The 27,191-nt window shown below is 40.4% G+C and overlaps 1 protein-coding gene across 5 annotated transcripts in view; it reads left to right on the forward strand.

The window, feature by feature from the left end:
* cfap20dc (CFAP20 domain containing) overlaps positions 1-27,191 on the forward strand; it is a 45,231-nt gene that overhangs the window by 4,128 nt on the left and 13,912 nt on the right. For 3 of the 5 annotated variants that reach the window (XR_007569463.1, XM_050038217.1, XM_050038219.1), the window contains exons 8-14: positions 5,417-5,589; positions 5,705-5,813; positions 9,862-9,972; positions 12,171-12,305; positions 13,776-14,098; positions 22,169-22,540; positions 26,821-27,060. Coding sequence is in view for 4 of the 5 variants with exons in the window: in XM_050038217.1 (XP_049894174.1) it covers positions 5,417-5,589; positions 5,705-5,813; positions 9,862-9,972; positions 12,171-12,305; positions 13,776-14,098; positions 22,169-22,540; positions 26,821-27,060 (1,463 nt within the window). In the remaining variant the exon portion in view is untranslated. Of the gene's footprint in view, positions 1-5,416; positions 5,590-5,704; positions 5,814-9,861; positions 9,973-12,170; positions 12,306-13,775; positions 14,099-22,168; positions 22,541-26,820; positions 27,061-27,191 lie in introns of those variants that run through there. The other 2 variants (XM_050038218.1, XM_050038220.1) reach the window with 2 other exon arrangements.

A 27,191-nucleotide genomic window follows, 5' to 3' on the forward strand; every position in this document is an offset into this window, starting at 1 on the left:
GGGATTCGCCGTTACTGTTTATCGCCACACTGCCGACATTTTACTCTGTCCGTCACCGCACGCTGTTTGATTGCGTTATCAAAACACGCCGCTATTATTCGGCCTTGCTTTTCACTTATTCCACCGAATACCGAATGTGTGTGTTTTTTTGCAATATTCGGCCGAATATATTCGGTGCATCCCTACATGGGAGCCTTCCCCCACTCCCCACTCCCCTCACCGCTGCTCTCCTCACTATACTGGCTGCTGCGCTATGCATGTGCACAGATGTCTCAGAGTGGTGGTGCATTTGCAAAAATGTTTTGACGGAGCAGCAGCGGCGGCAATAATTTAGCAGCGGCGACACGCCGCTGCTAAATGAATGTAGCGGAAACACTGATATGTACTGTGGAGTTTTAGTGCCGTGGTCTACCGTTGGTACCAGTATACCGTGCAAAGTGTGAGAGAGAGTGTGCGCATCTGTGTGTGTGTGTGTGTGTGTGTGTGTGAAAGAGAGAGTGTGTGCGTCTGTGTGAAATTATGACCGAGTTAACGAGTTGTTTTCCGACATGAGGGGGTATTCTTGAATTTTCCCAGTCAGGGAGAGTTTTTCTGATTATGCCGACGTCACTTGAACGCAGCATTCACTGCAGGCCATTCAGGTCTCATAGTGGGAGCGGGGCACTGCCGTGCTGACAAAATTATATATGTTATCGGGGCTATTCGTCATGATATCGGACTTATCGGAATGATGTAATAATTCCTGTTATCGGCCGATAGTTTTCGTGCACTCCTAGTTTTTACTGCACAGCATTTATCTGAAAGGTTTAGAGTGGAGCCTAAAAGAGCATTGTCTGAATACCCAAACCAATCACCATAATTAATCTTGGCATTGTACATTTCGACAAACGACAGATGTGTATATTTGTAAATAAATATGCAGCGGACATGTAGATACTTTATGTGTCTGCCTACGTTTCAACAACACTGTGTTTAACGTGTGGTGATGTTTAGGCACAAAACCACCTGGTTATGGCTCAGAAAAGGCCATGTTTTGGCTTAAAATACCCAGTTTTGGTGGCACAGTCACGGCTGGAAACGCAGAAGTCAGTGTTCTGCTACTTGGCCACCTCCCAGGCTCAAATACATCTAATCAGAACTATGTTACTTTATATTATATTTTTATTGCTTTCCTTACATCCAGGCTGCCCTCTAAACAATGTTAAATCTTAGCTGAAACAATATGGAAAGTATGTTTCTGTTAAAATGACATGAAATTTATATTACGTACCTCTGTTTTCAGTTGGTAAGTGAGAGAATAAAACAGAGAAATAACCCAAAAAGTGAGTCAAAAGCAAAGGAAATTTTTTTTCAATCAGGAGAGACAGAAGAATGAAGTAAAGATAATACTTAATACAGAATATGTCAGAGGGAGATATTTTGTGATTGAGGGATATCTGCGCAGCAGGATAAATCCCCCCATGGTGTCCAGACACTGGTGGTGGTGGCAGTGGCTGATGACTCTGTGGCTGCTGACTGCTGAGGCAGATGAGGCTGATGAATTCGTAAAGACTGGTTGGTGATGGGGAGGTGGAGGTTGTGCACAACAGCAGCAAGAAAGAACTATGGCAGAGAAATATCCATAGTTAAAAAGAGGCGCAGTAAGATGATAGGCTGACAGAGAAGGTTTGTCACTGTGCTATTGGTTGATTGTAAATCAGCTGATGATTTAATTGACCTACCCAGACAGTGACACCTAGAGATAGTGAGTGAGCATATGTGAAAGGAGTGAATGGCAGGGTGAGAAAGAAACTTACAGCCTGAGCATGAAAAGTATTGTCTTCCTGACTGAATTTTTATTTCATTTCATTTAGTGATAAATCCAAATGAAACTGAAAAAAAAAAAGATCTACGTCACTTTCGAAATGTTGATATGATACATATGAAACATACAACCGTAACGTATCTGTGGTTTGCAGAAACAATGCCAGCATTTTCTTCTGGTGACTGTGCTGTAGTATGGTTTTAAAATGTTTAATACTCACATATAAGTTTAAAAATCAGGTGTCCACATTGTTTTGTCCATTTAATGCATGTCTTCTCTAATGCATCACAACAGGCTGTAACTTACGGCACATATACTAAAGGTGTGAGTTTCAACTTATAAAACACAAGACATTAGCCACAACCCCCCAGTGAAACAGATAATATAAATAGAGAAGCGTCATGGTGCAGAAATGGTCGCACATGGACAAATTGTTTTCTGCGAAGAGACTGCGATGATAATCGATTTGTTTTCCTCGTATGAAATTCCTGTGGTCCTCATTTTTGTGTTCATTTGCACCTCACCTGTACTCAGAGAGCTGCAATTATCTCCTCATATAAAAAGACATGCACCAGTAATCCAGTTCCGCCGCCTCTGTGGCCTTTTTTTATCAGCGCTTATTTATTTGTTCTGACAGCTGTCTAAGTCATGTTTAGTCAACTGGCAGTGCCCATAGAGGAGAGCAGTAACCACGCACAAGGAATAGCTTTTCATAATTAGCATCTGCATTATTAGCATAACATTCCTAATCATAATTAAAATGATTGCTATTAAAGTAGGCATCCAATTTAACTGTGACCAAGTAGCTTGGTGAATATTGTTGCTTCAGTACCAATCTGTCACAAAGTGTTAAAAGTAAGATACAGCAGTTTTTATCATGCAGCAGCTAACTAACCATGATTATCTTACACACCATTACACCAAAGACATCCTTTTTCAAGGTCAATGAAGTGACATGAATCAAAATTACTGCTCAAAATATTTTTTTTACTCCTATCAACTATCATATATCTCATTTTATTCCCTATTGTTACCACATTCTTTTACAGGCTTCTGCAGATCTGAAGTGAACTGAAATTTACTCACTCCTACTGTAAACATGGGTCATTTTCTGAGTGTCAAATCTGCTGCTTCAAAGGAGTGTGTCTTCTTTTTCTTCCCTCTCAGTACATCCAACTCAGCGCCGTCTGTATCATCTCGACGATCCTGTGTGTTTTGCGGAATGAAAGTGTCTGCTCTCTGCTCTGATGAGGATCAGACAGAAAGTTTGTTTTTCTGTTAGCATCAGCGGAGGTGGTCCTAATGAGCCCTGGCACAGATACAGCAGGGTCAGGTCGCGGTCCTATCACGACTCCCTCCAGAGCCCATTATTTTTACATGATGATTATGGAGCAGATTGATAGATTAAAGAAAAACACCAGCTCAATCAGTTCAGCAGTAGAGTCCAATTTATATTCTACCTAAACCATATATCGCATGTTATAATCAGTAGGCTCAAATTCAAAGTATAAAAAAAGGAATGTTTTTAAAGTTTATACCATAAAAAAGTAGCTTTGAAAGTGCTTTGTAGATAGCGTTTAGGCGGCTTCTCACTGATCTTTTAAATGCTGGTATGAGGCCTTCACACTGAACTGGCTTTAAGCCTACATTTTTCATCTATGTGAACTATGCCAGCTGGCACCGGGTGTCAGTGTGATATCAGAAAGATACTGGACCCCTCTTCGGACAGACATTAATTTTCGTTGGAATGAAAATCAGGTTGATGATATTTTAAATGTGTAACAATGTAACAGTGTCACATTATGTGGATGTTAACATTGTGACATTTTGCAGAGGTTTTGTTCTCCATACCTTACAACTAAACGTTGTTATTATACCTCAAGATGACGTTGGCATGAGACATTTGGAAGGCATTTGGTGGGATTTTGGTCACTTGACAACACACCTTAATGTTAGGAACTCGAGGAAAACCCAAGCACCCGACACAGGATGGAGATGATGACAGGGTTTATTGTCACAAGAAATTAGAATGGTCATGGTCCGGGGTCCGTTGGATGGAAGGGAGGAGGCTGAGAGGAAGCTGGCTTGGTGTTCAGGTTAAGCTGGCAGGAGAGGGATGATCCTGACAGGTTATCAACACGGAAAAAACACACAAGGAAAAAGTTAATAAGAATATCTTAGTTGGCAGTGAGGTAATCTGCCACTTGTTGATGATCTTATGAGGCAGGTGAGTATGGTGAGCAGAGCCAGGAACCAAGAAAACCAGGGAGGGGGACCACGCCCATGCTAGCCCACAGACGAAACTAAACAGGGGGAGGAAGACAGACAGGAACACAGGGAAGGGGAAACACAAGGAAACACAAGGAAAAACACAAGTTACAGCAGTGCTGTAACATTAAAACCAACTAACTATCAACGTCATTAGTCGTCAGCATTCTACGTCAAATTGGCGTTGGCATTAGACGTTGTTCTGACAATGANACAGGGGGAGGAAGACAGACAGGAACACAGGGAAGGGGAAACACAAAGAAACACAAGGAAAAACACAAGTTACAGCAGTGCTGTAACACTTAAAACCAACTAACTATCAACGTCATTAGTCGTCAGCATTCTACGTCAAATTGGCGTTGGCATTAGACGTTGTTCTGACAATGAACTTTGATCACCCAATGTCACCACCTAATTTCAATCAAATATCAACATCTAACAACATTGGTGGCCAGCTGGGATGTGGCTTTTGGAAATAAAGTTGCAGTAGCTACTTGATCATTGACATGACTGACAACAGATCAAGGACATTGCTTAAAATTTTCAGCCTTACTTGCCAGGTAGTTGAAGTCCAAGAATTTAGAAAGTGTAGTCGCTGTGTTTTTATTCAGGGTGCGATCACACCTGAGCTGTTTGGTCCATTTGTCAGATCGTCTGGTCTGTTTGGGGTCGGTGTGGATGCTCATTTGAACTCTGGTGCAAACAGCTAAACTTTGGTCTACCTGAAAATGTGGGTCTTGGTTCGCTTCCAAGGTTTGTTTTACTTTAGGTGAGAACGCCATCTGGCACTAATATAGGAAGTGAACCAAAACACAGTGCTAATCCATAACTTACAATGACCATACCTTACTCGTCATCTGGGTAACAAGGACATCATATCATAATCTCTTCTCATCAGTGCCTGCCTTCTCCTTCAGTACCTTTTCATTTAAGGAATTAAATGCTTGACAACTTCTTGTTGTGTCAGCTACTCATATTGTTCGCCTTCATCTAAATATTTAACTGACAGAAGCACCATAGCAAGACCAGAAACCTCAGAACACATCAATTTGGTGTTGCTTGATTATTTGTGAGACCAGGAAGTGTCTCACTTGGGACCATTTCATGTGTTGACAGTGTTTTGTGCGCTTGAAATAGCACAGTGTGAACACTAACTAAACCAAATGAAAAATGCAAAAATGTTAAAACTTCACCCCCAAAACACACAGACTCTACCAAACCATACATGTAGAAGTGCCCTTAGAATATGTATGAGCATAAGATGTAAGGAAATGCCTGAGAGAAAATCCTATCCAAACAGCAGAAATCACTAATGGTCAATGTATAATGGGAATTCCTTTGCAGTTCCTGATCAGTCTACCACTGCCAGACCAGCCAGTTATCGCCGATCCAGGCCCCAGGGTGGTTTACACACAGCCCCCGGCTCCAGGGCTTCAGGGCTACCCTTTCAAACTGGGAGAAAAAACAGTGAAGCCTCAGACGGAGTGGATAGAAGTGCACTCTTTATCTCAAATACGGTAATTTCATGAATCCCATTATAACATATATCCCTTTATATTATTCATTACCATAAGTACAAAACAGAACGTGTTGTCTTTGAACTTGTTTTTCTTCTTCTGTTGTTCCCCACAGGGAACCCCGTCCAGTGGAATGAACCAAAAAGTTACTGCAGAAAGTGAGAGCATTGTCAAGCTGAGTGACAAGTTATCACACAGAGAGCCGTCCCACATTCCTCTTGAGGGTAAATTTGGAATGGAGTTTATAGTGTTGTTCTATCTGGTGTGCATACTTCCTACAACTGTACATGCCCTGGTCTATGGAAAGCCCTTTAAGATTTGCTTTACAACTGCTTTTTGACTAGTTAGAATTCCAAGCCATTCAACATATTCATAATGTAATTTTGACTAGTAACTCTGATTAAAGATATGTACAATTAATTTCTCATTAGTCAAAATCTTAACTGTTGCTATCAGCAATTCACTTCTCACTGGAAATATCAGCTGCTGGTATAAACAACTCAGTTCCCATTAGTGGCCGTGTTCATTGTGGAATAACAATGTACAGTTGTTCTTGCATTACAGATATCATAAATGGAAATCTAGATAGCTAAAATTCAATTCTTACCAGTCAGACTTAAATTATTGATATGTCAGCTTGGAATTGTCTCTTGTTAGAATATCAGAGTGTCTAGAATTGACCTTTCGCTAAGCTCCGCCCCTTTGTGATGGTCCGACAACCTGTCGGAGAAAACATGGAGCCCACACTGTAACTAACTGCACTCTCTGAAGAAATATTAAAATATTTTTGGAAAACTGAAAGAGTGATTCCAGAGAGAAGCAGACAGAGGGGTCTACAGTCTGTGTTTGAAGGATATATCCAGGATGTCAAACTGACTCAGCAGCAACAACAGGTTAAAAAGACAAAGATAGTTAGAAGCTAAAGCCGAACTATAGGCTACAGATCACAGTGTAAAAGTGAACCATCACATCACTGCTGATCGCCACAGAAGACAATGAATATAAAGGGAGACTTCACTGATATTGAACCAGCTGTGTGGCATCACAGTGTGTGCAGATGAATGGTGTTGGGCTTCGCCCCCGTGCCACTGCCAGCACCCGGCCTTCCCCCGCCGGACGGGCAGGGATCTCTTGGGGAAGTCAAACAACATTCATCTGCGCACACAGCTGGTTGAATATCAGCAAAGTTTCCCTGCTTCCCTTCACTGGTTTCTGTACAGCAGGGTCAGCCTTTGTTTCACTGTTATAATCATTAAAAAGCAAAAGCAGCATGTGTATACATTCAGTAGGCTATATCTTCAGTAGCTAGCTAGCTAACCCTACACTTTTCAGGGTTTGATTTGGGGTTTTGGAACAGGGAAGAAACATATATCTTTTTCCAACCTCTCCAGGTAACGAGTATCATTAATACACGACGTGCCCAGGGCACAACATTTAGCTCCAAATCCACAAAACCAGCCTGAAAATGAAGGAAATCTGAAATGACCGCATTAGAGTCAATGGAGCACAGTTGTGTTGTTATAGGACCCTGGTCTGAGCCGGCCCGATGCAACAATTGGCCAGTCTGCATCCAGGGATGGGTATTTTCTATCATCATAGATATCATAAATGCATACATACATATCCAAAATGTATGGTAATTTAAAAGTCGACCAATGGCTTTGTTGTACTCTAATGATATGACGCCCACGTATCTGACATGGTTGCTGATATGTCGGACATATCTGAAATGGGGAATAACATTTCCACTTGTCACAATCTTTTTTCAACATGTGGAAATGTACTTATCTGTACTCTTACGAATAAAAAAGGAATTGCTGATATCTCAAATAAAATCAAAGATATCTGTAAATCAGATTTGACTAGTCTAAATGTAATCATTGCATGTAAAAATATATTTGTAACATGTCAAAATTGTTTGATAGATGTATTCAATTAACATTTTAACCAGTAAGAATGACATTTCAACATATCACAATATGGACTTTATATTTAATGATGAAAGGCTGTGTAGGAAAATTTAACCAAAGCTGGCTATTGACTGAATTTTTCTACAAGGTGCTGCACATATCTGGGTCCAACTTGTTGTTTGTGTTGAATGTGCTTTCCATGCCAACCGTCTTCTGGTTATCTGGCCAAATATGGGAGCTGCTACTCTTTCTGGACCCCAATAAGAAGCAGCAAACATGGAAGCTGATAATGGGAAAGAAGAGGACAGAAAGAAAGACATTGTTATATTTTTAGTCTAAGCTGTAATGTGGACCATGTCGCAGGATGCAGAGGTAGAGCAGATATCGTAAAAAGCAGATTACTTGGTCTTTGTTCAAAAGCACGGTCAATAATAGGTAAGCAATCAGTGAAGGCAAACAGAGCCAGAAAGGGAGTTGGCAGGGAGGCATTATGCACATAAGACAATTTGGCAAAGACAGTGAGTTGGTGGACCAGTATATATACCAAATGACTGATAGGTGGGAATAAGGAGCAGAAAATGTGAAAATGAACTAAAGAGAAGCTGAAATCAGGACAGAAATATAGCTGACAATATTTTGGAAAACTTCCAGAGAATCAGCCCTGTGGCTAGAAAATATTATCTGGAAAGAGCAATACCTTCTTTCTATTCTCACATTTTTGCACAAGTGGAATCATGATTGTTTATTAAGGAGATACAGTGGGAACAGCTTATGGTGATCACAGTTACAGTGATAAACTGCTTTAATGGATTAAAAAGTTTTGGACAGAATCATTCCGACACAAATGCTGTTTAAATATTTTGGAATATGGAATATAGCTTATGGAAATCAAGTAGTCCGCCTACAGTGTTCACTTCTGTTTCTTTTCTTCTACTCCCATGATACACTGCCTCTTGGTAACCTGTTTGCTTTCAGCTGGCTACTTGAGGCAGGTCCTGCGTGCACATTAAAATCATTATGTGAAAAAGAAAGTCATTTTCTCTCAATGAAAAACTTCACTCTCACCAATAGAGCATCCTCATATGCGGCCCGCCCTAGGCACCATGAGGAAACTACCCTGTTACATGAAGCTGGCCTTGCTGAAGTTCAACTTCATCGGGATAAATGAAGTAATGGGAACAAGTACCTCTACTCAGCTTGTCTCTCTTCCAGACTCAAGAACATCTAGGACCATTACCACACGCTTGGCACACCCACATGCATGCCTGCACTCATGAGCTGACTAACTAAGACGTCTGGTCTATTGTATATCGTCTGAATGTAGGGTCTGAAGATCAGGCAGAACGCCTGACCCTCCAAGTGGACTCTAGATCCAGAGTCTTATGCCGTGAGCGGGTATTATCGGACAGCCACCCAAAGTAGTTACTGGCTGGTGTGATTTATAAATTTGACCTGGAAAGTCATAATGACTATAGGCGGTTTCAACTTAACTAATATCACAACTGCCCAAACCCTCATGTGGTCATTATGCCCCCACGATTGTTCTGAGTTCAGAGCTGGAATACAACAAGATGTCAACAAAGCAAAAACATGTATGAGTATGGAGTGTTGGGTTTGTGAAGTTGTTTCGCGTTGCTCTTTTTGGTGTGCAGGGAAAGTTTTATTAACTGATCTTTTGACATGAAAGAGTATTTTTCTAAACCTAAATGATATGTAAATGATAAATGTATAGCGATACCAACTTTTCCAATTCACAGAGAACAAGGAGTTAGAGGACTTGTAAGTGAGTCTAGTACCTCTAAATATCTTATGACCTGGGTGACTGAGAATCTTAATAGATGAAAATCACTCAGCTTCTTTTTATTTTCTTGCATGTGAGCATAATGTGCATCAATGCAGATCAGGCTTTCATAGCTGCGTGACTTAAAGTGAACTGCCTTCTGTAAAAGTGCACACTGACTTCCTCTCATTACTGCTCTTCTTGACCTTAAGAATGCACTCGATTATTCTTGTGCAGCGGTAAAAGCATTACATGTGAACCAACAGAACAAGAGCCCGGCTCTGACAGAGTATGTTCTCCCAAGCACCTAATAACAGCTTTTACAGTTGGTAATACAACATCCTTTGAGCATGACTGAATGATGATTAAAATTCCTTAATTCAGCTGAACATAATGTAGCTGGATGTATTCTCTCTGCACTGAATGAATGTAAGAAGCTCAGTTAGTGAAATGCCTTCATTAATAGGGATTTTCACAGTGCATAATCAGTTCACAGATATGCTTCTGGCAGGCTATAATAACATTGTTGTTCAACTGTTTTGTGTTATAAAGCTTTTCTAATGGTGAAAGTACTCTATGTAGGAACACCTGGCAGTTTACAGCCCCATCCCCCAAAAGACAGAGTGTTGGACAAACTGGGATCTAAGAAGCTGCGAGTCTGCAGTGCTGGAAGAGAGAGACTAGCATCATCAGGTAAGCTTTGTGCACTGCACCTTACATTCTCCAGCCCTTTTTACACAGCAAGTGTGTGACAGGGCTGCTATGAAGTCCCTTCATTTAGCCGCCCATGCTTTTTTATACAGGACCAATCAATGTAGGCATCATGCGGCCACTGTTTGTGGTTTTAGATAGCGTGCCAGTGTCCTGGAAGCAAGAGAGGCATGACAGGTGTGATGTTTAACACAACAATGCAAGCCTCTAGTGTGACATATAACATAAGCATCAGCAGCACTTTCTAAACAATGGCAAAGGTATAACATGCCAATAACAATCATTTATCATCCCTGTTGTATGGCGGCTGGTGTTGCTCTCTGCTCAGAGGGTAAGGAGCTCCCCGACCTTATTGTTTTCCCAATTCACTGACATTTTTAGCAGCTGTTCATCTTCTTTGAGTTAGCTGCTAACTACTGCTACACACAACACATCGTCAAAACATCACACTCATCCCGTCCATTGTCCTGTCCTGCCGGCTGTCTCTTTTACACAAATGTTGATTCAGCACTGTTACTATCTCTGCTGCTGGCTTACCGACAAGGCATCTTTATTCCCCCATTCTGCAATTGTACCTTTTATAGAAAATGGTAAGGTGGAATAATGATGACATTCCAGCCTTGAACAGGCAGTTTAAAATGGGCTTCTGTTCTTAAAAGTGTAAAAATTTGAATACAGATTAGTATAAAATTGTCCTAAATTCAGATTCAGTGGGTGTTAAATGTTTTTAAGTCACATCACTGTGAGAATTTCCGCTGTTGGCACCATGGGAAAAAATCTTTTTGACGGAGAAAATGACTTCAACACCTGCATGCACACAATGCCCTTATTTTCACCTCCTCTATGTTTTTAGCTCACGCAATGAGTCTGCTTCGTTAAACTACGACCTTGCTGGCCAGCCTTCTCATTAGTTTATTTTTTTTCTGAGATGTAAGCACAGAGAGTATCATCAGGGTCATTTTGCCTTACCGTTCATTTTGAACTGACATCAGTGTTTATTTGAAAAGAGTGTATTTTCACTGTGACTTTGGTCTCAAATTTAAAGTGGTAATAAAAAGATCCTCACAAATCTTCAGTATACATTGCTCATACCTGTAGGTGCCCTGTGTAAGTTGGAATCATAGACTATGTAAAATAATAGCATAACTATCGTGATGTCACCCTTTGGTTTGTGGACACTGAGCGGCAACCTCGGGGACTGAAATAGGAAGCCAATACGAAAGTGCAGTTCTTAGATTGGCCACTTGAGGCTGACTCCAGAATCCAGTCAATCCCCAAAGACCCCCATGTTAAAATCCCCAACTTTACAGCAGAAATAAACATGTTTACAGCCTGGTACAAAAAACAGTTTTGGTCTCTATAGCTTATTTTCCCATCCATGGCAGCTGTATGGGGGTGCATTTTATATATAACTTACCGGTTTACATTTAATTAAGGCTTAAAATGATGCATAATTAAGCGTGAGCTGCTTTGTGTGACAGGCTGCCTGCTAATAGTGTCCTCAGCCTCTCAGTCAGATCCACCCCTCGCTCACCCACAGCACCAGCCTCTCACCTATGGTCACTTCTGGCTCCAAAAAACCAAGATGGTGACGGATATAATGCCGAGCTCAAGGCTTCAAAGTGGAGGTCCACAAACCAATGGGTGACATTACAGTAGCTATGTCCATTATTTTTGCAGTCTATGGTGGACTTCTGTTTTGAAGCCTTGAGTTCGGCCTTTACCCATCAGCATCTTGGTTCTTTGGAGCCAGAAGTGACCATATTAAGAGGAAAGTGTGGAGCTGTGGTGGGGCAGGGATGGATCTGCCTCATAGACTGTAGCCTCGCAGACAGCCTGTCACTTACTTGACTTAATTATGCAGAACTTTAAGCCTTAATAATGTTTAACTGAGTGAGTTATATAAATATATAGTTATATTGTTTAGTTATATTGTTTTTGTTTTTTAAATCAGGCTCTCAAAATGTTTATTTACACTGTAAAGTTGGGCAATTTAACATGGGGGGTCTATGTGGATTGATGCACTTCTGTAGCCAGCCTCAAGTGGCCATTCAAGGAACTGCATTTTTTGGCACTTAGGCCTTGGCTTTATTTTTCAGCCCTGGAGTAAGCCACTTTGTTGGAATACATAGTATGATTTGGTGATTGCACCATGATTTAGGTGTTCTTCTGGTTAACAGCCTCTCCAGATGCTGCACCTGGTGGCAGCAGAAAGATGAGTAAAACCGGGGAGAAGAGCACTCCTCCAGACAGTAGGCAAGAGAGCAAGCAACAACCTCTGACCCTAAAAGAAAAAACAGAGCACCTAACAGCAGGTGAGGTTCAAATCTGCTGCGAACAGACAGGGAGCATGACAGCAGGAAGCAGCAGCAGCAGCAGCAGGAAGACGTGTGCAGTTTCAGACTGAGTGATGGTTAGAAAGGTCTAAAAAGACAGCAAGGGATGGAACAAAAGAGAATAATATGCATATTGAGTGATATTGGTGTCTCCTTTGCATGTTCTGATTTTACCAAGTAGCTCCTTTATACTTGAGAAAAATACCTATTCCTACTCTTAGTTTATAAATTAAATCACTTCAAAATATTGCATGAATTATAATGAGCCTCATTCTATGCTGCATACACCATCGCTTTTGTTCCGCTTTTTTAATTTTGCATAACCCACGTCAAGGCCATTTGCAGGATTTTTTTGTAGGAGTACCTACTCCTACTCCAGCCCACAAAAATCCCCCCATCCCCACCACCGCCACACACACGCACACACACCCACCTACACCGGCATTGTCCTCACAAAATGAGCGCACGTGCTCTGAAAGCTCATTTATGGATGTTTCTCCACAGCAATAAGCTCCTTTGCTGCAGCCCTGCCCACAGACGGAAAGTAGTTAGTTCATTAATGGTAATGTGGCACATTAAATAAAAGTCAGAGGGACATCTCCTGAGCCCAGGGTTTGCCACACAGTGGGCAATTAGAGAAAGTGATTATACTGTCGAGAGGTTCAAATGTGCTCACTCATTCAGACAGAGGTGCCTCTTTTGATCTCATGCCTATCGTAGAGTTTAAGGATTCAGTACGCCTTCTTGCACGCACACATGAACGGATGCAACTTTCATTTAATGTTTAAAGGGTCTGTACCCGTATATTCGGGTACACAGTGTCAGAAATTGTAACACTGCTCTAAGATTTTCTATTTCTGCTTTAACAAAAGTGGGAAACCGAATGATTAAAGTCGCATGGAAACAATATTTGCTTAGAAAATATGCCAGTGAGATTTCTAAAGATGTTTGGACAGAGCTGTCATTTCATGAGTGACAACTTTGCAGTAAACTGCTGTTCTCGCTCCTGATTATGTTGTTTATATTGTTATATTGTCATTAAGGCATTAGCATTGCAGGGCTATTAACAAAACCTACAAAAATGTCAGTGCTAGAGAAATTAATGTTCTCTTTTGGCAAGCAGTGGAATTCATTATAATATTGCATCTTGTTATTGCGAATTTTTATGTGCATATGATCAGATGAAATTAGAATGACATTAGTCACATGATGAAAAATTAGAAAAGGATTTATTGCTCACCGTGATGAGATGCCTATCATTATTCTCTTCTCGGTCTTCTTCTCAGACCTTTATGTGTATTCTGAAAGACTTATTCATGTATTATACAGTTTGTATAATCAAAGCCTCTTTAAAAATACATTCATATGCAACTATGTATGTTTCGATAGGAATTTCCTGCTCCTTGGGTTAAAACCGTCTTGTTTTTGTTCTATGCTCTTTTATTTTAGATGAGCGTAGCTGCACTCCCGTCAAGGAAAGTTCAGGAGCTGCCCCCATACCAGCCGAGTCTCCTGCCTGCTCGATCTGTCCAGGTTTGTCATGTGACCTGGAGGTCTGGAGCAGCTGGGAGAGTAATGAGGGGTCCGAGCCCCAGCTCACTCTGCAAGAGGAGGTGTTCACTTTCTCATCCCAGCCACACTCACCCAAACGAGGGCAAGGCCAGGGCGACCAGGAGAAGATGGAGATGGGAGATGATCAGGTTCAGAGCAAAAGTGGGGGGCGATACGAGGCCCAGCCTGAGGATGACTTTATCGGCAGTGAAAGTGATGAGGTACGTCTGCTCTCGGGGAGAGACACATGCACACTGTAATTTAAATGCACACGCATTTGAAATGCATCGTGCATCTTGTATGTTGTTTTGACACAAGATATATTCCTCTGACATTATGTCCACAGTTTAATTTGATTCAGTTTAATTTGATTAGTTACAGTTTACCGCAGATTCAGAATACTTTAACGTCGAAGGTCAGAGGGGTTATTTATCATCAGATAATTTATTAATGGTTCTGAGACTTATAATAAAGAATAGTAGTTTTCTTTATGCTGAGCAGGGAAATTAAACTGTTGAACTGAGTATAATGATTACTATCTTCAAAGAAATGCTAATTGCTTTTACTTATTTAAAACTTTATAATAAGTCTGATAATTCAGACTTAAGAACCTCATTTTGTTGCGCAGCTGATTAGTTTAATTTTAATACAGTTTCTTTGGCTCAAAGTAATGTATTCTATGCACCATGTTAAATACAAATCCCACCCTAAAACACAAAAACCTAAAGAAAAACAGAGACTAGCAATATCTATTGCATGCATTCTTCAAATCTGATGTTTGATGGTGTATTTTGTAACTTGTTGATAACATCCACACACTGCATTCCTGTACGATGTGGATAAGGTACCAAACATAGACTACATCTAACTATATCAGTATATTTCCAGATCAAGTCAACAGGAGAAAAAACTTCTCTTAAACATTGATAGTAAATGTCAGGTTTTAAGTTTAGTAACTCAGCTCTTCTTAAGACTCACCATTTTCCATTGTAATTGTGTGTATGTGCAGATGTGCATGTATAGAGCTCACACCAGGGTGAAGAAACACAGTATAAAGCTGGTTCTGTTTGAAATAAGGTGATTCTTTTTATTATGACCTTTGTAAATTGCTGGTAATTTAATTGCAGTTTTTTGTCTTCTACAAAGCTCTAGAGTTGATACTTTTTTTTATATTTTGCATCACGTTTTGGTTAGGGGAATAGTTTCATGTCCATATTCACCTCTGTTAAACATGCACAAACAATTCATTTTCATTGGCTGCCATTTTACATCGCTAACAAGCCCAAAATAGCTTATTATTAACTTATCATCTGCAGTACCTCCTGGTACTACTTCCCCAAACAAACAAACAAACAAACAAAAAAAGACAGAGGACAATAAAAGTAAGCTGCTTTTGGCAAGGTAGGGAGGATGTGACACACACACACAGGTTGTGAGACAGGTTGCCTTGTTCAAAGGCAAATTATCATGTAGCCTTTTCAAACGCTGATTTCAAACACTGCCCTAATAATGAGCCATCAAAACACTTCCTAAAGTAACAAACACCCACCATAGAAAATTATTGCCTGGGCTTTGACTAGTAGAATATTGTGTACTTTTCTTTTTTCAGAAGACCTGCCGCACCTGCTGTCCAAGGACAATGCACTTGCTGTTACCAGTGAAATTACCATGCCTATAGCTACATAGTTTATAGAGGTAGTCATTTTTTCCCTCCGCCTTTGCATGTGAAAACCACAAATGCAACTTTCTAGATAATGTCAATCAACATTCTCAGAAATTAAGTCATAGCAACAGTATTAAACAGCTGAGCATTAATGCACAAAAATGAATTGTTACAACATTTCACAATTAAATAACACTGAACATGTGTCTGAGTTGGGTGTTTAAATGAGCACTTTTTCAAATTAACGCATTAAAATCAGCTCCCATCACTTGGTATGAACTATGGTTACAGGCTGAGGATAGAGGCATGTAATTTCATTCTGTGAAACCACAGTAAGCAATTTGATCCAGTGCAATGCACCATATTTTGAAACTACCAGCAAAAAGAAGGGCATTTTTATGTTTTCTGGCTTCCCACCTACAACTTCTCTGTGAGATGGTAGTCATTTTGAAAGTGACTATTCTTCAGAGGGGAAAATGTGAGCCACACTTGTTTGAAAACACAGTTTTTCTAGAAGGACACAATGGCTGTTCTGTCAGGTGTCCACAAAGATCATATATTGGATAACCACAACTTTTTCAAGTATAAACCACACTCCAACAGGCTAGAGTATGCCGAAATGTTTTTCTGTAATAGATTTTTATGATGGCTGATGGAGCAAGGCTATTTGTGGTGGACCACAAAGCTGCAAATTGCATATTGCCCCAGATGTGGTGGAAACATATTGTGGGGTACTTAAAGTTATTGTAACATCTTCCCATTGGGTGAAGATGAAAAACATCAACTGAGAAAGTTCGTTTAAGGATTCTTTACAGAGTATTTGACCTCCAGTGGTGCTATGGAGCTGGTTTTCCATGAGGAGGTCTCACAGAATAGGATGCATACGTGCACACATGGGTGACACAATACACAGTCCTGTCACTGATCAACTAGTGGTGATAAGAGCCAACATATGCAGCAATACCCTAGCAAGGGCAGGGAAGAAGAAGAGGAAGATGGTTTGCCAGAAAACGTGAATGAAAAAAATGCTGGATTTACAACACTTTAACATTACCGACATACCGAGGCACCCTATGTTGTCCTTATGCAGCGCATCAGGCCTGATCATCATAATACGGTGTGAGCAACTGCCGAGTATAAAGAGTGAGAAAATTTGAGTAGGTTAGAGGTTGGTCAAACACTCACAGGACTTTCACCCAAGAAACTGCTGTTTGGTTCCTGTGTTAAACCAAATATCAGCAGTGAGTTATTTTAACAACGTACACATGATGTGAGTCACATGATGTATGTCACGCACGTCATGTGACTTTATGTCAGTAAGACCTCCTTATGTTAACCCAAACCATGATCTTTTTCTAAACATAACTATGTACTGTTGTTGCCTAAACCTGAGGAAATAAGCCTAAAAATGTAATAAACCTTAAACCTTCAATAAAAGTTGGAAGTTTATTTTGAAACAAACAGTATGCATTTACTGAGTGGAAATTATACATTTCCTGTGTACACAGAAGTTTATTTTGAAAAAGCCCAATGCGTGCAATGAGTGGAAATTGACACATTGTCCCTGAGTGTCAAGAGTGATGCTAGAGGGGTACCTAGAGTGTCATTGTTTGATGTGTAGGGCCATCGACCAAGCATCAGCATTTGACAAGCTGGGAGTAAGAATATGCTGCACTGACCAGGGTATAACCACTTCCCTCCATTGCCAAGTGTAAATCTGAGTGTCATCTGCATATCTAATACGAGCAAATTATTGCCATGTATGAATTGACCTAGAGTAACATAATAATAATAATAATATAACAAAAGCGATCCCAGAATTGAACCCTGGGGAACTCCACGTCACAGTGATCAACTCAGATTTATGATTCCCAGTTACAATAACATAGCCCCTGCCCTCAAACTATGATCTGAACCAACTGAGGACTGTACCAATGTATCAGCAACAGTATCACAGACTGAGGTCAAGCTGGATCAAAATGAATGTTTTACCTGAATCGATTCGATGATCGTTGAGCTGAATCTCTTTCTCAAGATTTTTTTTGCAAGTAAAGGGAAGATTTGAGATGGGTCTGTAATTATTTCATAGTAAAACAAAAGACCCAAGTTGCCCTTTTTTCAGCACATCCATTTCCAAGCAACTGAGAACAGCAGGGTCATTGGTGTACATTTCAATACAGTGCAAAAATATTCAGAGAAGACACAATCACTACATGATAGCTGCTTGCATTGAAATCAGTCTTTAAATAAAGCCACGCCACCACCGCCATAGTTCTTGTCAGCTCAAGAAACATTCATAGAATTAAAGTTTGGAGGGACTGACTCGATTGAAACTTTTAAATTCTCCAAAGGCGTGGGCTAAAATGGCACCCTTTCAAGGTTTCTGGTCTGTTCTGTTATTTCTTGTCATTGTTTTGTTTCCACTTGTCTCTTGTCCTTGGCAGAAGAAGCAGAAGCTTGACACAGAGAGTAGGCTAAAAAAGATGAACAGTTTTTCTCCTGACTGACAGCCCTCCTGTTTCCTAGTTGTCTTGTAGGTGTTAGTCATGTTGTCCATGGCCCATGGTAAAGGAGTATGAGTAGTACAAAAGGAGTACAGTCCATTCAGCTCCACATTCACTTTTAACTGGTGGATCTTAGTTTCTTGCACTGCAGTATTCTGGAGAAGTTTATGAAAGCTAACCAGCATGAGCTGATCTGAGGTTTGTTACTGTAGGTGGTAAGGCCATCACCCATCATCCTTTTTGTAGTGTGTTTAAAGGTCCAGTGTGTAGGATTTAGGAGGCTATATCAGCAGAAATGGAATATAATATAATCAGTAGGTTTTCTTTAGCGCATTATTACCTGAAAATAATAATCACTGTGTGTTTTTGTTACCTTAGAATAAGCCTGTCTACATAGGGAGTGGGTCTGGACAATAGGGCCAGCCATGTTTTCGCATTGGCCACCCTAGTTTGCAGCCCCTTCACAATGAGCAGTGTCAGAAAATCACAGATTTTTTTTTAATGTTAAACTGCTTTAATCAGTGTTATTACCATGTTGTGTTATTGTTTTGGAGAGGAAGAGACCTCTGTGGATAATTTGGCTCCGGGTAAAAACCTCTTGAGTGTCTGAATCTTGAGTTATTAGAGAAAAAAGTGAGCACACAATAGCAGGAGCTGGGCAAGGCACCCATCTGCGGCGAGCCAGACAACCTTGGAAAAACTGTAGTTCAGTGTAGAACACAGCAAAAGGCTTGCGCTGTTTGTAGGCCATACTTGTGCAGCACTGAAGAAGTTTTAAGTGTTGAAACCTAAATAGTTGCAGCCTTCTGCGTCCTTCAAAAATGAATGAAAAACAAGAATATCAGCAAAAGAATGTAAGCTAGCAGCGAAGCATCTTCTCTGTAAGAAAGCAGGAAGTCTTTGTCTGAGGATATATGAAAGAAAACAGACTTTCAGAAAGAGTTGTGTACACAAAATAGACTTGTGCATGGAAAAAAATGGCATTGTAACTACTGTGGAGGTCTAAGATTCCAAAGGCACCCTCAACCTGACAAAAGTGATAAAACTGACCGACTGCCGCTACACTGCCATTAGCAGTGGCAATAAATGAAACATGCAACATATTTCTAAAGCTATGGATGCCAACTTTGCTTAAATAGATGCACAGTATAAAGTGCAAGACATGCAACACAGGTTGTGGGACAGTTTCTGACAAATCACCTAAGCTCTACCTCAAAGCTTTAGCTGACTAAGTCACCGTATTCTGCTGCCATGGCTGTAGTAATAAATCAGACTGTTTAGCCATCAGTTGGCCCGATTTTGATTTTCATTCATTTATGGCAGGTTGCTCATTTCTCAACTTGGAGCAATATCATCTTTCAAGGTGTTGCATCAGTTTCATGCCATTCTTTTGTGCTAACGTTTGTTCTTAAACATAGAGAAATATTAAAAACAAAACAAAGCAATGAACCTGCAATGTATAAGCCATTTGGAAATGTATGAGATACAATAGACCAATGTAAAATTTGTTATATCTTCAGGGAAACACAGTTGTTTTAATTCAATAATAATTGAAAGAATGGGCTGTGCGGTAGCATCGCAATTGTTTATTCACTTGCAGTTATGAGAATGATAAAGCACAGAAAGAAAAGAGAAAACAAATAACATATGGAGCAGGTGAGATAAAAATCTCGAGGGGATTATAATAGCCTTTCACCCCAAAAACAAAGCTCAGAGATGAAAGAAAACGCCTCAGAAAGAGACAGCATAAGGAAGAAATAAAGAGACAGCGATTGCAGCTCTGAGCAAAAGCTTCAAACAGTTTAATTCATGAGAAACAATGTCTATATTATGAACTTAAAAAGTGTAGGTGTGCCGGCAATCTGGCTGTAAGTATCCCACAATTGTGATTCTCTAGTTTCATAGAGAATGGCAAAAGCCGGTGTGAATGTTGGGAAAATATAGCATTACAGCATGTTGCATTTTAAATTAGAATGTCTCAGTTCCTTAAACAACAGGGTTAATGAAAAAAATTTACTCAAATTTGATATATCTATTTGTCAAACTGACATTTTAAATCAAGCGATCTGCTATTGGTCTTGTTGATGCCAATTTTTTACCTGTTGAGCTGGTGCAGGATATTAAAGTCACATTCCTTCCAAAATCTGTTTTGAATATAAAACATTAACGCCTGTAGGCTTAAATGGTGGCTCTGCAAAGTTTGTAGCTTTCTCCTTCGTTGGACAATGGCAGCTGTAGTCGGCTTTGATTTAACAGTTAAAATGGATTCCAACTGTGACCCAGTTTCACTGCAAACCAGTGTATCAAAATGTCCACAGAAACTTCAGTATCATCGTGCTCTGTCCACACACTGTATGCTCAGTTCAGTCCAAAAAAAAGAAATAAATCATGTTTTCTTCAATGTGAATAATTGTCCTGCTTTAATGTGCCGCTCTTTGTTTATGTGCATCTAGTACACGTACATTACTGTGGGCTTCTAAGAATGGTCATTTGGTTTTATCTGTGTTGTTCAGAAGTGTTTTTGCTGCAGGAGTTTCTGTAAAGTTTCCATGGGCGTTCTTTTTTCCCCCTGCTGTGAAACTGGGTCACCATTGGAATCTATTGTTACTGTTGTGAATCCAGCTGCCGTCCTTAGTGGATGAGCAAGTTACAAACTTTTCAGAATCATGTATCTCTCAAGCCTACAGGGGTGAGTGTTTGATATTCAAAAGTTTTCAGCGAAGTGTTTCTTTAATGTTGGACAGAGACATGTACTGTGTCTGTATGTGCAGTGTGTGTTATGTAACCTGATTGGTAGGCGACACATTGGTGAACTACATCACTGAGTGTTAACTTTGGATCTGGAGGTGGGAAAGATTAGCAGACTTAAAGAGAATGCTATTACCCTTTGTAAATGTGAGGTTAATTTTAAAGCTAAGCCACCAACACCTGGTCAATCCCAATGACTGTTTGCCATCTCATTATCATGTTTCATTAAGTGCACGTCAATCTGAATGGCAGAACACAACATTAAAGTTGCTCAGGTAACACTGAAAACATTAGAAACAGTCTACCATATTAGCTTAGGCCATCATCCTTTTTACAGTGTGCTTAAAGGTCCAGTGTGTAGGGTTTGGGAGGATGTATTGGCAGAAATAAAATATGAATTAATAAGTATGTCTTCTTTGTGTATTTTTACGTGGAAATAAAAATCTGTGTTTTTTTTGTTACCTGCAAATGAGCCATTTTTATCATCATAGAGAGCAGGTCATCGTCTGCAGAGATTTTTAATTTTTTTTTGTTAAACTGCTTTATTCAGTGTTATAACCATGTTGTGTTATTGTTTTGGAGAGAAAAAGACCTCTGTGGATAATTTGGCTCCCGGTAAAAATCGCCTTAATGTCTGGATCTTGAGTTATCAGAGAAAAAGTAAGCACGCTTTAGCAGGACCTGGGCTAGCCGGCCGTCTGTAGTGAGCTGAAACGTGTCGGAAAAACATTGATTTGTAACATGAAAATGCTTTATTCAGTTTTAATTACCTGGTCTGTTTGTTTTGGAAAGGAAGTGACCTCTACGGATAATTCGGCTCCCGGTAAAAACCTCCTGAACAATGATGGAATTCTAACCAGGAGCAGTTTCAACAGCAATCTGCAGTCCTCACTGCTGGATGCCGCTAAATCCCCCTAAATGGTACACACTGTTCCTGTAAGGCATTGTGGGTAGTGACTAGGCTGTGGTGGTGGGGTCACAGGGGATGCTGAAAAGTGGTCTGTGGTGGAAAGTTGGAACAGGATCAGAAACAAAGATCAAAGAAACAAATTATGTACTTAGCAGCTTGTGTGTACTATCCTTCTAAGAAGTACACTCGCTTTGCTTGTGTGCGTTCATGTGTGTCTTTTGTGGCAACAAAGATACCACATACCAACATAAACAAACTTACAGAAGACAAATACTGAGATGTGGAGACTGACTTTCTGTTGTTAGTCTCTACCCTCCACTCCCCCACAAATAGGCCATTTAAGTGACATGCCCACACCGCAGCACAACCCTGCGGCTAATCGCTGCAACGCCTGATTTGGTGCGAATGCAGCCTTACAATCATTTTAAATCAGCATTTTTCACTTATTGCCTGTATTTTCTTTCAGGATAAGAGCTACACCACGTTCCAGCATCAAATGACTAGTGCTGAATCCAACCCTGCTACTCCCAGATCTCCCAGTCCAGCTCTAGATGTGCAATTTGAAGTCCATCCTGAATCTCATAACATGGAACATACAGCACCAAAAGAGCTCAGTCCATCCACCGCAGGCATGCAGTCTCTCAGTGGGAGAGCTGAACCAGCTGGGATCGCCCCCACACGCTGCCTCTCACCCAGCGCGACACCCAGCAGGCAGGAACACAAGTGTGGCCCGCGTGGATCAGAGGTAGTGAACCAGGCTGTGAATCAGAACAGCAGTGTATCGCTTTCAAGGAGACTCCTGCAAGAAGTCAAAATAGATGACTCCACACGGCACAAGGTAATGCTTCTATCTACAGTTTTAACAAACAACTGGCATCATACTGAATGCTGTGGTGCTGTGTATTTTTAGTGTGACAGAGACAGGTATATAAATGACTTTGAAGTTCCACCTCATAATTACCTGAATAGCTGTCAATTGGCCATCACCCTTAATTACCTCCACTGTGAGATGTGTTTGTTTGATGCTACATAATATTGCCACAATATTGGATTACCCCTCACTGTGTCAACACTCACAAAGTAAACATGCTCGGTGTTTGCCACATAGATGTGACACTTTTCCGCAGAAACAACAACAACAAACAGCAAGTGGAGTTTGTCATTTTTTTTTTATCATGGATACTTTTGATTTTAAGATTTTTATCATTACAGAAAGCACACTTCTAAGTAGGCATGTCAGGATGTCAGAAATTTAGTAAGCAATGCAATTAAAAAACAAAACAAACAACTTTATTTAACACATTTAAATTTAATTGAATATACAAACCACCCTACTTCTTAGAATTATATATGCTTTAGATGAAGATGTCAGATAAACTTCTAATTACTGTCGTCTGTAAGTTTGATGACCTGGAGAAAAGGTGCAATCTTCAAACTAAAAAAAAAGAAATTAGAAGATGTTGATATTTTAATCAAATTACTGTGAAAAATGAAAGTTTGCTCCCAGTCATGAAATCAAGATGAATTAGCGTTAAAATCCCAGTAAGAAGGAGAGTTAAACTGTTTTTAGCCCCTATACTGTGACGTATTACCCAATGAAACTGAATATTTGATCGATGTACAGTAACAGCAAATTTAAATCATATCGGGGCCGCTAAAGGTAGGCGTGCTTAGAGTCAAGTGCGATGTGGAGTTACAACAGACTACTGGCTCCACCTGCATCTTCCTCAGCATTACATCAGGAGGAGGACAAGGGAGAGATAAATAAATGCATGAATTAGACTAATGAATGCATGAATTATGCCCCTGATCTGGGCATCTGATCAGGATGCCTCCTGAGCGCCTCCCGTTGGAGGTGTTTTGGGCATGTCCCACTGGTAGGAGGCCCCGGGGCAGACCCAGAACACGCTGGAGGGATTATACATCTCGTCTGGCCTGGGAATGCCTTGGGGAGAGGAATGTCTGGGGTGCTTTGCTTGGCCTGCTGATCCTGTGACCCAGCCCTGGATAAGCAGATGAGGATGGATGGATGGATGGATGAATTAGTCCTCAGCCACATTGTTTTGGAAATGAAGACGAAATGAAGACAAATGTTTGATCATTGAAAAGTGGGTGTCATAACAGTGAGGCCCTGATGGTGTTAGCCAACAGGATAGTAGTACCGATCACTGAGAGAGAGACGAAACCCTTTGTATGCTCCAAGTAACGTCACTTGCTGAAACAGTCCACTGTAAAATGTCTTGCGGATAATGTGAAGCTGTCACACACACTACTTTCCTTAAAGTGAATAAATTCTAGCCCCCTGGCCCATAACCACTGTATTGTGGGGAAATGAAGAAAAACCGAAGTAGCATGCTGTTGCTAGCTAGCTAACTTAATCTTAGCTCTGTGCGGCTAAAACACCAAAAGTTGCAGATTAATTGATGGGTTGATGTTGGTTGGTACTAGACTACGTAAGCACACATATTTTGTTTTACAAGAAGAAAACATGATTAGATCTTTATACAAGATATGAAGAAACTGATTTTTTTGGTCATTTTGTTGGCATTTATTATTAATTAGGTGCACAAAATGCCCAGGGATTTGATCCAAAAGGGTTAAAGAGGCATTTTTCATTTCGTCTCCACTTCAAGCTTCTTTAAGCACATTGTTTTGTTTCATGGCTGGCAAATGTACTTGATAGTCTGAGTCTGAGCAGCTCTGAAGAATCCCTGTAGGCAACTGTTTCCACCACAAAAAGCTTTGATAAATCCACTGTACACTATTTGCCCAGCACCAAACATCAGACAGACAATGTTATCAAGTGGCTGATACAAAAAGTTGAGCGTTTAGAAGGCTCGACTGAAGATCCAGATATTTTTGTCGGGAGCTGGAGGAGATCACAACAGAATAAAAAGGGAGTGTGGGTGTTTTTGTTTTTCTTCCTAAAAAAAATGATTAATGCGGCTTTGCTAAATTTACATTATTTTGATTAGATTCCACTGGAAAGTCTTTGTTTACAGTGACTGTCATTGCGTCCCAAAGTCTTCAGTCGATGGGTTTGGCTCAGTTCAATTCAGGCTCTGGTGGTATTCTGTCTGGCTGCCTCTCTTTGCTCAGAGTAATGTGTGATCACTGCTGATTTGGACAGCTAAGGAGGACTTGTGAAAAAGTTTGTAATGCCGCGCTGCGAAGGATCAGACTACGGTCTGTTACAAATTGAGGTTGGCCGCTGCTCCAGTTGAAAAGATCCAGGATCAGAGGATAGTCAACTGGAGCGATCACAAGGCCTGAAGGGAGATCTGTCACTTGGCTGTTGCTTTCTGCATTTACGCAACTCACTGCTGAGACATGTCCCAGCATCCTTCATCAGTGCGGCTCTTGACTGCTGATTTGTGCCAGCTCCAGCAGGCAGCATGCAGTGAAGGCTTTGACTGAAAGGTTGTCAGAGAAATATGACAAGGAGTTTGTTTCCCTCCCTGTAGCCTTGGTTTATTGACTGCCATTGATTCAACACCAGGGCAACACCAGGCACAAATCAAGTTAGCATAGCACTCTCTTAAATCAATAGATCCACTGTTAAAAGACATTTCCTCAGAGGATCAAAACAAAGAATTATGTCCTGTCAAGGGCTGCCGTCTGCTAGTTTGAGATTTACTCTACTTTGTTGGTTGCACAAAACATTGTATCAACTCCGTGAATTGAGTGTGTGTGTGTGTGTGTGTGTGTGTGACTGTGACCAATTTATTTATCAAATGTTTATATGTATAGTGACAAGAATGTAACAAAAAGGTAACGGCATTTATGGCTAAGGCGCATTAGCAATGCTGTCCCTAAGCCTGTCAAGATAATAACGTATATTTCGATAAATTGTGCAGCCCTACACTAACCTTAACCCATTCGTATACATTAGAATGTCAGCAACATTTTAGCCAGCATGATGCCAGAATAAAGAGCAGAGTTTTCCCGACCATTTTGAGACTTGGGCGCAGCGTTCTTCCATTGGTTTCCTCTCCATCCCTGCCTACTTGCACCAGTCCAAAGAAAAATTAAACAGCACTTCAAAGACAACACAATGTAGCCTGCAGCTGCAATTTTAGAGCTGAACACACAAAGTTCTGATAGTCATTAGCTTTCCAACCCCTGGCAACAAGCCAAAAAGTCTGTTGTTTGTGGTTTTACCCTCCAGCAACTTCATCCTCCACTTCGTAAATCAACTAGCAAACTGCCCAGCTCCCAGGCCGTTCATCTCCAGTAGCCGACTGCACACCAGGTGGATTATAGCTAATTTTGGGCTACACCTGTAAAGGTGCTATCATTTTATATATACTTTCTTGTATAAATTTACTGGTGTTAAATCATTTTTAAAAATCTTAAAATTTTTTTTTTTCATATTTCAATGTCTGAATATTTTTAAGAGTCAAATGTTCATTGCTCTTTAAAAAGAGTGTACTTACATTGTTAGATTTTTATATTATCATTATATTAGTTGCACAAAATGTTCTCAAAATTATAAAATTAAATCATTTATTGTATTTATCTCTAGGATCTGGAACACACTGTCCAACAAAAGTAGTTATTGTGAGGTCCGCTCCCTAGATTGGCTTTTAAAATACACAAACTCAACAATAAATACTTGCATTAAGAACACAAAACTCAGAGCTCGATACGACTACATGGCTGATCCCTCTTCAAAAACTATTTCAGTTTGAGTTTATAATGATCCCTGTCAGGACCCAGTTTTCAATTCTGCAGGTAAGGAATTCCACATGCTGATCCTCTGAATAGAAAAAGCTGTTTGTCCAATTGAGGATTTACTTTAAGGGCACCTTACAGTTCCCGCTGGATGCTCCACAAGCCTGAATCTCTAAGTGGAACTACAAGGTCACTGAGCACCTGAGGAGCCTGATTATGTAGGAGTTTATAGATGAGTTTAAGATGAGCAAATTTAATAAATTGATGAAAGCTTAACATAATTAATTTCTGAAGAATGTGGCATTGATGTGAGTTTTTAATTGCTTGATTGTATATCATTATAAGACATATTGTTATTATGTTGCCTGTGACCAAGAGTTTACTTAGCGTAAGGCACTGTCTTCATGATTGCTCCCAAATAATTAATTTCTGATCTTTTTAAAGGAAGAGGAAGAAGACGAAAACACACTGAAGCCTGTTGACTCCAGCTTACACCTGCTTAGCAGTCTCCGAATGCATGGGGATGATGATGATGACGAGCTTCGAATGCTGGCAAGTCTAAAAAGGGAGCAGGAGGAAGATGAATGTAGAGCCTCAGGCCTCAGTGCATCTCAGATCCACCAGTGTAACGTCAGTATCAGCATGAGCAGCGACGACGCCTCTACCTGGACCCACGTCTCCATGGTCTGTACTGTATCATCCTCCTCTACTCTTGATCTTTTATTGTTGATTCTTCGCTAACGAGCAACACTCATGTGCGGCTCATCTGCTATTTACAATCATTAGCACGTTGTCCCTCTCTCCATCTCCTGTCT

Source organism: Epinephelus moara, chromosome 24, assembly GCF_006386435.1.
Source record: "Epinephelus moara isolate mb chromosome 24, YSFRI_EMoa_1.0, whole genome shotgun sequence".
Lineage (NCBI taxonomy): Eukaryota > Metazoa > Chordata > Actinopteri > Perciformes > Serranidae > Epinephelus > Epinephelus moara.